Source organism: Haematobia irritans, chromosome 1 (assembly GCF_050003625.1).
Source record: "Haematobia irritans isolate KBUSLIRL chromosome 1, ASM5000362v1, whole genome shotgun sequence".
Lineage (NCBI taxonomy): Eukaryota > Metazoa > Arthropoda > Insecta > Diptera > Muscidae > Haematobia > Haematobia irritans.
This window is the reverse complement of record NC_134397.1, coordinates 59,611,696-59,630,022: the sequence shown is the minus strand read 5'-3', so window position 1 is coordinate 59,630,022 and position 18,327 is coordinate 59,611,696. Positions and strand designations below refer to the sequence as shown.

The window sequence follows — 18,327 nt, the reverse complement described above, 5'->3', positions numbered from 1 at the left end:
AAAGTGAACAAGAATCGATGCAACAGTAGTCGTGATAAAATTAAACTTTCGTGTCGTATAATATTAGAAATATGTACACGAATGCGTAGCTCTTCTGACTCTGTGCTCCTCAATTTGAAAATGGCCGCAAGACTTCCGTAAATCTCTCAATTGGATGACTGAGCAGTTCAATATTGACCACCACCTCAACATATCAGCTAGATATGAAGCTGCAATCATCTTATTTTACAATCGAGTTCTTCAATTCTAATAGTCTCTCAGTGTGACTACTGAAATCTTCAATATTCGTTGTGTCTACAAACCTAACACTCTCTCAATGAGATGGCTGAACTGTTCAATATTTATCAAATATAGATTCCAGCTAACATTGGCATGAACAAATATGCAGTCATTCAAACTGAAATCTACTAATTGGACTCCATATTCACCAATCGTAAGTGTATATAGGTTAGGTTAGGTTGTAGAGGGTCACATTAATGTTCTTGTATTGATGCCCACTTAGACCAGTATAGGTCCATTGTGATCCCTCGATGTGATTTTTCAATCTTTCTTCTTCCGATTCGGCCGCTTTGTCCCAGAAACTTCCACCTGCTCGTTCTCTTTGAAAGAAATCTCAGAATAACCAACCAGAGGCCCTGATGAATGCAAGTATGTTCCTTAAGCTGCACTCCCGTAGATCAGTGAGAGTCTGAAAGAAAAAGGAGCCCAGTATCTTGTTTCTTCTAAAGGATAAAGCTGGGCACTGACACAGGAAGTGGTACGAGTCCTCCGTAACTTCCGGGTCCAGGCACCATCTACAGATATCATCGTCTTTAAGTCCTATTCTATTCCCAAGTGTGTTGTGTCCTGTTATGATACCAATCAATGGCCGTAATTCCTCTCTGTTCATCGACAAGAAAATTTCACAGTTCCTACGTTTCTTTTCATCCCATATCAACTTGGTTTGCTCGCAACCATCCGAAGAGACCCAGCGTCTTCGCCATTGCTCATCATATTTAACCTCTATCCTGTAATGATAAGAAGATAGTCGAGGAAAAACGTCCGCTAGGACGTTGTTCGTTCCACGAGCACCCTCCTTAGCCAGCCCATCCGCTTTCTCATTTCAGATTTACGGCAGTGTATATAGACTGCCGTAAATCTCTCAACAAGATATAAGAGCAGTTCGATATTCTCCCAGCGAATGTCCACAGAAGCATCATTCTCAATGCGATTGCTAAACTTTACAATATTCACCTAACATGGATTCCAAATAATATTAACATGAAGAAATACCCAGACTCTCAAGGGACAATCGATTAATTGGACTAAATACGAAAACGTCTATAGACTTTAAATCACACAACAAGATGTAAGCAAATATCGACAATTGAATTAATTGGAACTACAAATAAGAGGAGTTCCTAAATTAACACCATTCTAAGTGTTCCATAATAATTCTAATACCTTTTCTGAGTGTCATCCTTGTATTTTCTGGAATGATCTAGTCTTATTTTTGGATATCCATAAGATTGTGTTGTGATTCGGCAATAGGAATATGAACTCTGTGTTTAGGTCTTCCACATATGCACCCCGTTCCCTTCTTCCACCCATCTCCATTCCACTGTGCAACAGCTATTTCCCTCTGATATCTGTTTGGGCATCCCACTCCTGTAAGACTTTCGAGCGCCAGAATTTCACACTCGACCGTCATGTTTACCTTAGGTGAACTAATGTGGATTACAGCCACATCCACCGCTTCGTGTTTCCGTCGCCATGTTTCGTGTATACGTCCATTTTCTCAGCATCTTCCAAGGTCTCATCATCCTCACAAAACGCTCTACATAGATCAAATTCGGTTGTTCCTATTCGGCATAAATGTCCTTGATCCTAGGTCCTCCGGACTGTTGACTTGCACTCCTTCTGTACTTCATTAGTCTTTTTCATATATGGGTCATCTGATAGTCTTTTCGTCGCCATTTCGGCCGTTGCACTATTCCACCGCGCCAATTCTTAAACTCAACCTGAGTAGCCTTTGTGGGGGTTTCGTGATCTTCCACTCCCCTGTGTGTGCTAGCCGGTATCACTTGGAACCTTCACATATTCACCCCGTTCCGTTCTTTCACCCATCTTCATTCCACCAGTGCAACAGCTATTTCCCTCTACTTGGGCGTCCCACTCCCACAGGTCTTTCAGACACTAGAAATTTTCACTCTGGCCACTTCAGATAAACGACAGTGCTTTAGTGCTATATCATTAGATGATCTATGCAGGGCGTATTGCGATGATTATGAGACCTTGGAACATTTTGGGAAAATGGACGGAAACGCGAACATAGCGAACCACCAAAGGATAATAGGGGAGGTAATGGGAGTAGTGGCGGATATAGCACTAATCCACGGTCGTTTACGCGAAATGGCCAGAGTGAGAATTTCTACTACCTGAAAGACCTGTGGGAGTGGGATGCCAAAGCAGATAGTAGAGGGAAATAGCTGTTGCACATATGGAATGAAGATGGGCGGAGAACTGCTTTTGGGTGACCCACCCAAATTTATTTCCGCTCAATCTTGACAATTGCTATCGGCAATCGGAATATGAGCCCGGTGTCCATTGTACTAACCTTTTCCATTCCATCGGTGGAACATCTATTTCTCATTGGTACTGGCGTCGCAAATTCGCTCTCTGCCGTCATGGAAACCGACTGAAATGGAACAACAGCTGATTTTCATTTCAGTGGAACGAATGCGCACTTTTCGACAAAAAGATACCGGAGGTTAGTCTTTCTGGTGATAGTTTTAGCATACATCAAATTCATTGATACGTTTCCAAGAAGCATTTCGTCATTATTTTTCTCCTGTCCCTCCATTCTAAACATCTCTTATTTGTTCTAATATTCTCCTTTCATTTCTTTCTTCTTTCAGAGATAATGAAACGGGTCACATTGTGGATAATCTCCTAAAACGTATGGAACAGTATGCAAATAACTTGGAAGAATTGGTGGAAGAGCGAACCCAAGATTACATCGAGGAAAAGAAGAAATGCGAGAAATTACTCTATCAGCTATTGCCACAGAGTGTGGCAGCCCAGTTGATATCCGGTGAACCTGTGGTGGCTGAGACCTTTGATCAGGTTACCATTTACTTCTCAGACATAGTCGGATTTACCGCAATCTCAGCTGAGAGTACACCCATGCAAGTGGTACAATTTCTTAACGATCTCTATACGTGCTTCGATTCAATTGTGGAAAATTTCGATGTCTATAAAGTGGAGACTATAGGCGATGCTTATATGGTGGTTTCCGGACTGCCCATACGCAATGGCAATAAACATGCTAGGGAAATTGCACGTTTAGCGCTGGCCCTTCTAGAGGCTGTTCACAACTTTAAGATACACCATAGACCCAATGATAAATTAAAACTACGCATAGGTCTCCACACTGGAGCCTGTGTGGCCGGCGTAGTGGGGTTGAAAATGCCTCGATACTGCCTTTTTGGAGATACCGTGAATACAGCTTCCCGAATGGAATCGAATGGTGAAGCCTTGAAAATACACATAAGTGAGAAAACCAAAACTGCATTGGATACCTTTGGAACATTCATAACCACTAAACGTGGCTATGTGCCCATGAAGGGTAAGGGAGAGATGTTAACCTATTGGCTAGAAGGTGAAATTCCCAGAGTTGAGACTCCAATTTCACCACAAAAACTTATGCTCTCACGTAGATCATCGTTAAAGCAAGTGACACGTTTGGGCCTATTACATAAACAGAACTCGGAAGTCATGCCATTCCTACCACCATATCATCTGCAACAGCAATTGGAAATGGAACGTTCGGTTAGCCGGCAAAATTCACCAAATCTACGGGTTAAGCGTAAGATATCCTCCTCATCGCCTAAACTGAATGGCGGTGATTTCAAGACTGATGATTTTTACAATTATCTTGAGTCCAATGCCTTGAATAGCATGAAGCTTTCTCCGCCTCATAGTGATATCTATGGCAGTAGATCACTGAAAGACGATTCCAAAGAGGGATGCTGGGAAATGGCTAATTTCCGTTTGCCTCTTTCGGGGGCATTGAAAAATCACAATAATCCCAAACATAGTTACAGTCAACTCTCATCGACACAATCCAATTCAAACCTATCGGGTCTATTGCAACCGGCTACCTCTAGGATGCGGATGAAGAATTCTCCCACCATTTCTAGCCTAATCAATAATAGTGAAACTGCTAGTCTAGGCAGTTCAACGCGTATAAAGTTCAATGTAAATGAAAGTCCGGAGGAAACTCAAAATTTGGTAACCTCCAATGTATATGAAGATGATGAGGGTGAAGCTGAAGCAGAAGCAGAAGCTGTGGCTCGTAAAGAGCGTAATCGTGATACCTCAAAAATCGAGAGAAAGTCAGTGGTAATAATGCCACCAGTGAATGGGGAACCTTTTAGTCGTTCCCATCAGCCAGTAATTAATCAACGACAAAACGAACCGCCCACAAATAATAGTCACCAGCAGCAATCCTATGCTATGCTACCACCACAATATTCTCCTCTAGCAACCATAGGTCCTACTTCTATGAATAATGGCAAAGCAACAACGGTGGGATCTCTGCACAATCATTTAGTTCAAGCCAATAATTGTAGAAATGCTAATCAATACTATACCAATAACTCATCGAATACTCCTCTGAGTGATGTTGTCGTAGATGAAGTTCTCACATCACCAAAAATGCCCATGAATTCCGACGAAGGTGGAGGAGGTGGTAGTAATGTTGTCGTTGGATGCGGCAATTCAACACTTCCCGCTAACGCCCATAATCGCCATAATCACAAACATCATCAGTCTGCGCCAACAAATAACGCTGTTACACAACCGTTATTGGCAAAAATTAATTCATAGCAATAAATTTAAATATGTATTTATTATGGTTTGAAATCGCACTCAAACAATGTGGCAAGTCTTAGAGAGAATGCAACTCTGTGTAGGTGAAACGACTCTGTATTGAAATCAGAGAGAGAGAGAGAGAGAGAGATCGATTTTTCATTACATTTCCTGGATATAAACTTTGGCAAATAGGTCACACGGTTGAAAACAAGGATTATAATCCATGGCTGAGTTTATGCAGGTTGTATGGTTAAGCAGCAAAATACGCCAGATTTACAACCTGAATGAAGAACCAGAAATCAGCTGTTTCTATGCATCGAAAGAGCCGATCGATAAAATTCTTTTAGGAATTTCAGTCGAAACGTTCGTTTCGGATATGAGAAATTGACTGATATTGTAGGAGTTATCATAGACATACAGGGTGGCTGATATGTAATGCAACAAAGTAAAGCGTTATAGTTTTGTTTTATTGTCCAAAAGCAAAAATATAGGATATAACACCAAATTTTGGACACAGCCATCACACGCTGTACGAATGTGCCTCTGTGGTATTGTAGTCCATTTGTCGGAGGACCATCTCGAGATAATGTACACAAAAGGAGAGTAAGGTTGTCCACTAACATCTCCTAATTTAGACCCTGAAATTCTTGTGCCCATTGTGCTGTAGAAATGAAGTCAGGAACCTCCCTTTGTAACCCATTCTTGGTAAATGCGACCGAAATGTTTGTCTTCAATCCTGTCTTTAGAGAATATTCTCGATAAGATTCGACATTTATTTTGACCCCATGGTCAGGTTAGGTATAGTGGCAGCCCGATAATTCAAGCTCATTTAGGCTATTCAGTCCATTGTGATACCACAGTGGTGAACATCTCTGTTATCACTAAGTGCTGCCCGATTCTATGTTTTAGCTCAATAACAAGGGACCTACTTTTTATAGCCTAATCCGAACGGTGTTCCACATTGCGGTGAACCCACTTAGTAAGCTTAGCTGAGAGAGTATAATGCACCTCTGAAAAACATTTTGGTTTTCGGTAGAAACTGCCGTTGAACCATGACCCTGTGTATGCAAGGCGGACATGCTAATCATTGCACCACGGTGGCTCCTCACAGTTGATGAATATGAGTGGGGAGCGAACATCGGTAATTACGGCAGCCCATACCATTACCATCGGCTGCGCTGAGTTTAAATTTTTTGTTGACCTTGTGTGTTTGTTCCAAATCTGCTCAATTTGGAATGGCTTCTTATCGTAGAAAATCAAATACGGAAACTGACCACTTTCGTGCAAGCGAAGCAACCCCTTAGCTCTTTCTAATGTATTTTTTTTTTTTTTTTTTGTTTTGCAAGCTTTGTAACTCCAAAGCTTTAGTGCAAGCTTATTTTTCAATATTTGTTGCATCCGTTCTCGCGATATGATCAGGTCACGAGCAAGTTTTCTACTACTGAGGCGTGGATTTCGATCAAATTTTGCCTTCACTTTTCGTATCATTTGTAGCATAGCTCCGTTTCTTGTCGTTCGCTATTAAACGCAATGAAACACCCCAATAAACACAAGAATTAGAGAAATGCTTATATTCAATACGCTTTCAAATAATTAGCTTAGAATTCCATTTGAGAAATTGTTGAGAAAATCGCGTTCTCAACAAATAACAGACATTACACTCAACAGTAGAGTTCAACACGTTAGCAACAATTTTTCAACATAGTAGCAACCATGATACAATGATTGTAAGGTAGCCTCTGTAGAACAAAAATAACAACAAAAACATAAAAGCAGCTCATCATAACGTCAAACTAAATGTCGGTAAAAAGTAAATAAACAAATACAAAAATGTTTCTTTTGATTTTGTGTTGCTCATGAGAAATGTTTTTATACCCTTCACCACTACTGTGGTACAGGGTATAATAAGTTTGTGCATTTGTATGTAACGCCAAGAAGGAGTAATCATAGACCAACCTTTTAGTATACGGATCGGCTTAGAATTAAATTCTGAGTCGATTTAGCGATGTCCGTCTGTCTGTCTGTCCGTCTGTCTGTCCGTCTGTCTGTCTGTCTGTCTGTCTGTCTGTTGATGTATTTTTGTGTGCAAAGTACAGCTCGCAGTTTTAGTCCGATTGTCCTAAAATTTGGTATAGGGTCCTGTTTCGGCTCAAAGACGATCCCTATTGATTTTGGAAAAAATCGGTTCAGATTTAGATATAGCTGCCATATATATTTTTCACCGATCTGGTCATAATTGGCGTGTATATCAACCGATCTTCCTCAAATTCCGTACATCCGAATATTTTATGAGTCTCGAAAAACTTGCAAAATATCAGCCAAATCGGTTCAGATTTAGATATAGCTCCCATATATAGCTTTCGCCCGATTTACACTCATTTGCCCACAGAGGCCAATTTTTTGCTCCGATTGAGTTGAAATTTTGCACAAGGAGTAGAATTAGCGTTGTAACTATGCGTGCCACATTTGCTTGAAATCGGTTCAGATTTGGATATATCTCCCATATAAAGCTTTCGCCCGATTTACACTCATATGACCACAGAGGCCAATTTTTAACTCCGATTTAGTTGCAATTTTGCACAGGGAATAGAATTAGCATTGATACTATGCGTGCCAAATTTGGTTGAAATCGGTTCAGTTTTAGATATAGCTCCCATATATATGTTTTTCTGATTTCGACAAAAATGGTCAAAATACCAACATTTTCCTTGTAAAATCGCCACTGCTTAGTCGAAAAGTTGTAAAAATAACTCTAATTTTCCTAAACTTCTAATACATATATATCGAGCGATAAATCATAAATAAACTTTTTCGAAGTTTCCTTAAAATTGCTTCAGATTAAACGTTTCCCATATTTTTTTACTAACATTGTGTTCCACCCTAGTGCATTAGCCGACTTAAATTTTGAGTCTATAGATTTTGTAGAAGTCTATCAAAGTCTTCCAGATCGATTGATATTTAAATGTATGTATTTGGGACAAACCTTTATATATAGTCCCCAACACATTTGACGGATGTGATATGGTATCGAAAATTTAGATCTACAAAGTGGTGCAGGGTATAATATAGTCGGCCTCGCCCGACTTTAGACTTTCCTTACTGGTTTTTTTTTGGAATAGAAAAAAATTGACCATTTTCACCATTTACCCGCTTGTTACACAGACAACACTTTCGCATTTTCCGTTTCATTTCCGAATTTCAAATACAATTTAAATTTAAGACGTTAATTCCAACAACATAATTTAAAAATGTCAACAATATTTTTGACATTATGATGAGCCGTTCAAAGTCACCTGACGGTATAAGGCTACCTTATAATCATTGTATCATGGTAGCAACAACTTTTCAAACTAAGTGTGTAAATATAACCATAGCGATAGGCGGTAGGCGAACACTTACTTACTTGTATTTCTTATGGGAAGCCCAAAATCCGCGACGGAATACCGTGACGGCTAGCGGCGTGTCGCTCAATTAAAACTTATTCTAACTCCTTGGCGAAAACTGGTATAGTGTTGACATCACTTATCAATTTTTTTAACTCACCACTAGGAATTGCTGTTGCCTGGACACGTGCCCAGTTCAGTTCTCTGCCAGCTTTACGAAACATAAGGAAAATGGGATTTAGAACCTACTTTGTAATAACAAATGTTCTTTTATATAAATCTTTTCATTCTATTAAACTTTTTGGCAGACAATTTGAAATTATGCCTTTAAAAACAATTTATCAAAACAGCACTTCGGCCGCAACGTCGGTAATACAAACGCTGCAGGCATTCTGCGACATCTATACTGTTGACATTTGTTGTTTTTGTAGAAGAGAAATTTTCGTCCTCTTGTGTTTTTATTCTCTCTGGGATTACCAAAGATAATTGAGTATAACAAGATTAAGCATTGTGCTCTTATAAAGAGAAAACAAATGTCAAGGTGTAGAGGGCTATGAGAAAAAATTGTTTTATTTGTCAATTTTTTCCAAAGCAGCTCTGCCCAAGAATAAATTTAAAACGGCAATATTCACATAAAACCATAATGAATATTCGTTTTAAAATACACATACGTTTTATTTTAATTTTCTACAATCGTTTTGGTATTGCTTTTGCGGGTTTATATTCAGAAATTTATGAAAAACACAAATGTTATGATATTTTCCGACGCAAACGGCAGTACATTTGAGAGACACGTCGACGCAAACTTTATGATATTTTGTTGGCAGAGTCCTCTGGTGCTTTAGTTTTGTTATGACAAGACTGCATCTTCTTCTCAATTATCTTTGGGATTACTCTAACCAGTGTTGCCAGTATTTTCCTGGCTCTTGTCCCCAAAAAAGGGCGCTTTTGTCCCCAAAAATTCCCAATATATATCCGCACAAAAATCCCAAATAAATTCCTGGCATGTTAGTCTTTTAATTTTTTATAATAATATAAAAATTTTAGAAAAAAGTGTTTAATTTTTGTGTACCAGTTTGCGAGTTACAATAAGATGAAGATTTCAAAACACAAAACCAAAATAACAAGAAATAAATTTGGGTGATCGATCAAAAAGCGATGTTGCATTCTATTGAACTCTATTCGATATGTATAGGATATATTTTCCAAATCAGTGATCTAAGCAGAGGGGGGTCTACGCTTCGACCCGAGTACTTACGAAATGATTTCTCAATAGTAAAAAAATTCTAAGGAGACAGAAAGTTATAAATACCGTGGAAAAAGAGGTATATTTTGAAGATTCTCTGTTCCTTTTTTAATCCTTTTTTTAACATGTTGAAGTAAAGAATTGTATATAAACCATAACTTTTTATTTATTATACTGAACAGATATCGAAAATTCCCCACAAAAAATCCCCAAATTTATGGAAATTCACCACCAACTCAAAATTTTCATCCCCATCCAAAAAAAATCCCCGATTTTGCGAAAAATCCCCAATGCTGGCAACACTGGCTCTAAAAATATGCATTTTTAGTTTTCCAGCTAAATATAAAGCAAACACACTTACAGCCAATTTCTCATATCCGAAGCGAACGCTTTCGTTCGACTGAAATGCCAAAAACAGCTGATTTTCCTTTATAAATTCAGCTGTTTTGGGCATCCTAGTCGAACGAAAGCATTCGCTTCGGATAAGAGAAATTGGCTGTTAAATTCCATCACTGGCATCAGCTGTTCAAATACGAGGACAGCAAATAGGCGAAATTCTACATCAGTAATACATAAATTGTGCAAATAATTATAAACATTTGCTAGTGCGTTCATTTATGGCACTTTATTGCTTTTAATTTCATTTTATTAGACAAATTAATTACAATAAATTGTTACTGCGAATCAAAGAAACGTCTCTTTACGAAAACTGAATTTGGCAACACTGCTGAGATTTGCTCTCATAAGATATTCTGGATCATAGATAATAGAAATACATAGATGTCCCATGGGTGTCAAACTAAGTTTGACAGTTCCGAAAATTAAGAATAAACGAAGAAAATCAAGAGAATTGAGAGATTTTTGGTACTCTTTTTAATACAACAGGGTGTTCTGTAATAAAAAACTCCTCATAAAAAATTAATTGTGAATGGTCAACGAATACAAAAGAATATCTCTTAACGAAAAAAAAACAAAACGAAATGTCAGAAAATTAATTTTTGGAACTGACACATTTTTTTTAGAGGAGTGGGACATCTATGTATATCCATCATCTATGTTCTGGATCATAGATGATGGATATACATAGATGTCCCACTCCTCTCTCTAAAAAAAATGTGTCAGTTCCAAAAATTAATTTTCTGACATTTCGTTTTGTTTTTTTCGTTAAGAGAGATTCTTTTGTATTCGTTGTCCATTCACAATTAATTTTTTATGAGGAGTTTTTTATTACAGAACACCCTGTTGTGTTAAAAAGAGTACCAAAAATCTCTCAATTCTCTTGATTTTCTTCGTTTATTCTTAATCTTCGGAACTGTCAAACTTAGTTTGACACCCATGGGACATCTACACGCAAAGAAAAAAAACGTTTGGAAAACGTGTACCGAAAACGTTTTTCTTTTGTTAGAGTTTTTTGAATTGCTTCGAAAAGTATACACTTTTATCACCAAAAAAATTCGTTTGTTACAAAATGTTAATTTTTTAATAAAAAAGTTATTTTTGAACCAAAAACACAGTTCATTTCGTTTATATCAAACACTTTTTTCTTTTCTGACTTTAGATCTTTAATAAGACACATTTTACAGTTCAAAATTTAATATACTACAATGTAATGTTGAAAATTTTTTCGGAATCTTCCTAACATAGAATAGAATATATGAAAAAAAAACGTTGGTCGAAGCAGGGATCGAACCCACGACCCTTGGCATGCAAGTCAGACGTAGCAACCACTGCTCCATGGTGCCCAACTAAATGTATTTTTCTGTGAAATAAACTTTGTTTAATCGGCTCGTGGGCGCCGCAAGCTATGCTATATAAATATAACTTATATGGGTAATTGTCTATTGATGACAATAACGGCTACATAGCTCAGTGGGTAGTGTGTTGGCTTACAAATTGCATGGCCCACGGTTCGATTCTCCGTCCAGGCGAAAGGTAAAAAATATTTTAAATTTATAAAATCGTATAATTTCTTCTACATTGTTTGTATTACAGAAAAAGGTGCTAAAGAACTAAAAAACTTCGTGGAAGTGAGAAAGATGTGAGGGAAAATGCAATTAGCCAGAAAAATTTTTTTTTCAGTTAGTCTTTATGAAATTGTTTTTACATCCTGGAAAAGAATAAACGTTTATCACAAAAAGTATATACTTTTCTTCCAAAAACACTTCCTTTCAACGAAAAGCAAATGAGAAACGAACTTTGTTTGTCTAAAATTTCGTTTGGGAGGAAAGAATTATTTTTTTGCGTGTATGTATTTCTATTATCTATGTTCTGGATAGCTCATACAAATGTTGCATTCAGTACTAAAAGAAAACAGTCGGTGTAAAAAACAATACCAGAGTTGCATTTTCACTAGTGATATTCTAGGATACGTAAGTTTATTTCTATTTAAGCGGAATCAAAAATCAATAAACTAATTCATACTTAATCTAGTTCTCTTAATAATAAAATCATCATTAAAAAAAAACAAAAATCTATTTATATTTCCTTAAATATAGAAATATGTAATTTATTTTTCTAAAGATAATAATCTTAAATCTTAATCATAAAAACATGTGATTGAAAGTGAAACTTTTTAAATGCTAAAATAATATTAAAAGCTATCTTAACATAAAGAATGTTTGAACTATAGATATTGTTGCTTCTAGTTTATTATTATTATTATTATTGTAGGAATTATGTCATAACTTTATTATTAAACAAATAGAAAAATGATTTAAAAGTTTTTTCCAATAACTTTTCGTATAGAATGATTATCAACAAATGTTCCTTGCTATTGATTACGTTCTTTTTTTAATTTTTTTTAATAGAATTATATGGAATACCACCCATATACATACAAGATAATTGTAATTTTGAATGTTTCCAAATGTAAACGTTATGTTTGTTTTTATTTTATAATTGTAAATATTTTTGTAGTTCTAAGGTTAAATGTTGTTCTTATAAGAAAATTCAAAATAAAATGAGGTGTTAAGTATTAGTGAACAAAAAAATAAATCGCACAATTATAAAACAAACAATAAGACCGTTTTTAATGGAAAATTTATGGTAATTACAAGACCAATAGTGTACAATGGGATATGAACCATATCGGACCACGTGTACAATGGGATATGAACCATATCGGACACGTGTACAATGGGATATGGACCATATCGGACCACGACCACCAGTTTTTGCTTGCGCAGTCTCTAGAAGGAGCAAATTTTATCCGATCCGGTTGAAACTCGGTACGTGGTGTTAGTATATGACCTCTAACAATCATGCAAAAATTGGTCCATATCGGTCCATAATTATATATAGCCCCCTTATAAACCGATCCCCAGATTTGGCTTGGAGGGCCTCTGGGTGGAGCAAATTTCATCCGATGCGGTTGAAACTCGGTACGTGATGTTAGTATATGACCTCTAACAATCATGCAAAAATTGGTCCATAATTATATATAGCCCCCATATAAACCGATCCCCAGTTTTGGCTTGGAGGGCCTCTAGGTGGAGCAAATTTCATCCGATGCGGTTGAAACTCGGTACGTGGTGTTAGTATATGGCATCTAATAGCCATGCAAAAATGTATACATATCTGTGTATAATTATATATAGCCCCCGTATAAACCGATCCCCAGATTTGATTTGCGAAGCCTTTTAGAGGGCAAATTGCATCCGATCCAGTTTAAATTGGATGTGAGGTGATTACGAGTATATATGGCCTCTAACCACCATGCTGGGAGCCACCGTAGTGCAATGGTTAGCATGTCCGCCTTGCATACACAAGGTCGTGGGTTCGATTCCTGCTTCGACCGAACACCAAAAAGTTTTTCAGCGGTGAATTAGCCCACCTCAGTAATGCTGGTGACATTTCTGAGGGTTTCAAAGCTTCTCTAAGTGGTTGCACTGCAATGTGGAACGCCGTTCGGACTCGGCTATAAAAAGGAGGTCCCTTGTCATTGAGCTTAACATGGAATCGGGCAGCACTCAGTGATAAGAGAGAAGTTCACCAATGTGGTATCACAATGGACTGAATAGTCTAAGTGAACCTGATACATCGGACTGCCACCTAACCTAACCACCATGCGAAAATGAGTCCAAATCGGCATATAATTATATATAGGCCCAATATAAACCGATCCCCAGATTTGATTTCCTGCTCTTTCTGGAATTGCAAAATTCATTCGATCCGGCTGAAATTTGGTACGTGGTGTTAGTCTATAGCCTTTAACAACAATTCAAATATTGACCATATCGGTTCATAAATATATTTAGCCCCCATATAAACCGATCAACAGGTTTGATTTTCTTCTCTTCCTACAAGTGGAACTTTCATGCGATATGATTGAAATTTGGTACATGGTGTTGGTAAAGGTCATGCAAAGATTGGTCCATATCGATCTATAATTATTAATAGCCCCCGTAAGAACCGATCCCTAGATTTGCAGGTGCACATTTCATCCGATCCGCTTGAAATTTTGCCCTCTAATAACCGTGCGAAAATTGATTCATACAGGTTAATAATTATTATACCCACCACCATAGAATGGTGATGGGGGTATAATAAGTTTGTCATTCCGTTTGTAACGTATCGAAATATGGATTTCCGACTATATAAAGTATATATATTCTTGATCAGATAGAAATTCTAAGACGATAGGGCTGTTTTCTTTTAGCACTGGATATGCTAAGCCGTTAAGGACTATAAGAAAACAGAGTACTCGTTTATCCAGGACATCTCCAAAAATATGCAACACTGTCATCAGCTGTTTAAAAACAATCACAGAAAAGAAGTGAAATCATGCATTTTTAAAGGCCGGTACTATGCTCATTCTTGCGAAAAATTGTTATGGAAACCATTATTTCGCACATAGAAAGCGGCGTTTTTTAGGTAGCTTGGAGCGCTATTTTACAGGGAGCGATATTGGATTAAGTTGGTGGTGTTGCTTGCTTTTACAAAATAACATTTTATATTTCCTTGGGCAATTGATCTGCTATTCCTTTGATCCTTTGTATAGTTTCGGAACAAAAATATGGTTTTTTAATAAATAAATTATTTCTTAATTCACATTGGAAATGGCGCCGTGCTATAAACGTCAGTTTTTCAACACGAAAAAACAAAGTATCACAAATGGAAAAAATTTCGCAAATTTTTCGCATTTTTTGGTTTTGTATGGAGTTTCAACGCGAAAACCGAACAGAGTACCGGCCTTAATGTATGAAATGCTTCAATTAGTAGTAAATATTTACTGCTGCGATTATTTATGACACTGTATCACTTTTTTTTTAATGTTTTACGATAAAATAGTCACAATAAATTGCTATTGTAAATCGAAGAAGCGTCACTTTATCCAAATACAATCTGGCAACATCGGCGCGACTTGCACTGATGAGATGTTCTGGATAGAACGCCAGTGCAACAATGTTCTAGAGAGCTCATACAAATGTTCCATCCAGTGCTAAAAGAAAACAGCCCTGATATAACCATGTCCGTTTGTCTGTCTGTTGTAATCACGCTACAGCTTTCAATAATGGAGATATCGTCCTGCAATTTTGTACAGATTCGTGTTTTGTTTGCAGGCAGGTCAAATTCGAAGATGGGCCATATCGGTCCAGGTTTTGATATAGCCCCCATATAAACCGACCCCCGATTTCAGGTCTTGGGCTTCAAGAACCCGTATTTTCAATCCGATTTGCCTGAAATTGTGTATCTGGAGGTATTTGAGGATCACAAATAAGTGTGCCGAAAATGGTGTCTATCAGTCCATGTTTTGGTATAGCCCCCATATAGAACGATCTCCCGATTTTACGTCTTGGGCGTTTGGAAACCGTATTTTCAATCCGATTTGCCTGAAATTGGAAATCTAGAAGTATTTTAGGACCACAAATAGATGTGCCGAAAATGTCCATCGGTTTATGTTTTGGTGTAGCCCCCATACCGATCTTTCGATTTAACTTCTTGGGCTTCTAGACATTGTATTGTCTATCCGATTTTCTTGAGATTGGAATTCTGGAGGTATATTAAGCCCATAAATAGGTGTGCCGAAAATTGTGTTTATCGGTCAATGTTTTGATATAGCCCCCATATAGATCGATCGCCCGATTTTACTTTTTGGGCTTCTAGAAACCGTGTTTTCAATCCGATTTGCCTGAAATTTGAAATCTAGAGGTTATTTTAAAATCACAAATATGTTTGCCAAAAAGAGGGTCTAGAGATCCATGTTTTGATGTAGCCCCCATTTAGACCGATCTCCCGATTTTACTTCTTGGAAGCCATAGTTTTTATCCAATTTGCCTGAAATTTGAAATCTAGAGGTTTTTTAGGGTCATAAATAAGTGTTCCGAATATATTGTGTATCGGTAGAAATTTTGATATATCCCCCTCAGATTTGGGGTATAGATTCTGTAGGTTTTTCAAAACCACAATTAGGTGTGCTGAATTTGATGTGTATCTGTGCATGTTTTTGGCATAGAACCCATATAGACTGATCTCCCGATTTAACCTCTTAGTCTTATTTTAGAGGTCAATTTGGTAGGGCCCCCATACAGACCGCTGTCACTTCTTGGGGGTATAGAAAGCGCACTGATCATGAAAATTGCATGAAACTGAAAGCAACATTTCCAAATTTTATTTCTTCTAATCATTTGAATAATTGGTAACAATTTATAGATTTTGGATTTCAAATCAAGGCGTTAGTTCATCATTTACTTGGACCCCAACACGAGATGTTTATGATTCATCTAAAACTCAAACAAAAATGATTGTTATAAATCCAGAATATGATATAGTCTTCACATAAATATTATATCGCAATTCGTTGTTTCAACAATGCATAATAAAAATATTTTCGTTGTTTGAAAAATTGATAGGTAGAATCTTTAAATTTATTTTCGGGAAGCGTACTGGTTGAACTGGACTGCCTAGGAGAATATGTGTCATCAAACCCCCCTACAATTCTATATATTATCAACCCGCTGCAACGAAGAGTTTTCTATGGAGACTATTATATTTGATTCATGGTGGTGGGTATTTAAGATTCGGCCCAGCCGAACTTACTTCTGTATATACTTGTTTTGTTTTTATTCACGTAATTTACAAGAAACTAATTGCGCTTGGAGTTTCACAACATATCAAAATGGCTTTTGTAATAATAGTGATGGCAAAATACTGTCATGTATATTCCGTAATTTTTGATACGTTTCCCCCATCACAATTGGCGTTTGTTGGAGTGTCACTTACGAGTCTGTGGTAGCGATAGGGATGAAATCGAGCTTTGAAATGCTGGCAGGTTAGCTTATTATAATTTATTTAAATAAAAACGAAAAAAAAAAATACGGAATATACATGACAGTATTTGCCATCACTATTGTTACAAGAGCCATTTTATTTTTTGAAATTCTTAAAGCTGGTATATTAATTTAAATGGCCCTCTTAATATTTCCGAAAAATTTTAATGAAAATCAATTTGAGAAGTTCTTGTTACGATATTTAATTCAATTGCTAAGGATAGCGTTATTTATACCCTAAACCACATAGTGGTCAGGGTATAATAAGTTTGATCGGCCAAAAAATGTGCCTACCAGAAATATTGATTTTAGACCCCATAAAATATATACCGATCGACTCAGAATCACCTCCTGAGTCGATCTAGCGCTTGGTGTCCGTCCGTCCGTCTGTCCATGTATTTGTTGTTCACAGGATTCCGGTCGCAATTATTAACCGATTTGGATGAAATTTGGTACAGGGTGTTTTTTGGGCACAAGGACGAACGCTATTGAACTTAAAAGAAATCGGATCAAATTTATATATAGCTCCCATATATATTTATCGCCCGATTTCGACAAATGGAGTGACGTTGCGCTTTTTTACAAACCGATCGTCATCAAATTTTGCACATACTAAACTTTTTCATCACCCTTTAAGTCTGCAAAATTACATCGAAATCGGCTCAGATTTAGGGTGGTTAAAATTTCAAGGGCCGATGTTGATTTTGAATAAAACACAAACTATTTAGGAAATTATTGTAATTTTAGTTTATTATGATATATTGGTATTACTCAATTATGTATGGAACAAAATATCGGCCAAATAGGCGCCGCGTCTCCGGTGGCACACCTTCATTCTGTTTATTGACGAATCCACTGAGGTGAAAATGTGCCTCATCACTGAAGATGATTTTCTTCGAAAATTGATCATCCACTGTTGCCATTTCTTGGAACCGTTTAACACGTTGTTGGATTATGTATCTCTCCATGGTTCAAATTGAGTAAATCTGAAATAGAGAAATGTCAAATAAAATTCGGAAAAAAAACTTGGCGTTTAGGTGTGGTTCACATTCAACATCGACCCTTACAATTTAACGACCCTTAATATGTATCGCCCGATTTTCCCAAATTTGGCCATAAAAACCTTATTTATTAAGCGATCTTACTCAAACTTGGCTTATTTTAATCTTTTATGGTACTGACAATATGTGCCAAAAATAATCGAAATCGGTTCAGATTTAGATATAGCTCCCATATATATGTATCGCCCGATTTTGCCAAATTTGACCGTAAACCCCTTATTTGTCAACCGATCGTACGCAAAGTTGGCTAAATGTAATCTTCTATAGCTCTAACTGTATATGTGAAATTTCATCGAAATCGGTTCAGATTTAGATATAGCTCCCATATATATGTATCGCCCGATTTTGCCAAATTTGGCCGTAAAACCCTTATTTATCAACCGATCGTAACCAAGGTTGGCTAAATGTAATCTTCTATAGCACTAACTGTATGTGCAAAATTTCATCGAAATCGGTTCAAATTTAGATATAGCTCCCATATATATGTATCGCCCGATTTTGAAAAATTTGTCCCT

The 18,327-nt window shown here is 37.0% G+C and overlaps 1 protein-coding gene across 3 annotated transcripts in view; it reads left to right on the top strand.

Annotated features, from left to right (window-relative positions):
- Positions 1-4,888, top strand: part of LOC142221043 (atrial natriuretic peptide receptor 1) — a 472,193-nt gene extending 467,305 nt beyond the window's left edge. For all 3 annotated transcript variants that reach the window (XM_075290535.1, XM_075290536.1, XM_075290537.1), the window contains one exon: positions 2,898-4,888. In XM_075290535.1, the coding sequence (XP_075146650.1) occupies positions 2,898-4,869 (1,972 nt within the window). In that variant the 3' untranslated portion in view covers positions 4,870-4,888. The remainder of the gene's footprint in view (positions 1-2,897) is intronic.
- Positions 4,889-18,327: the final 13,439 nt, after the last annotated feature.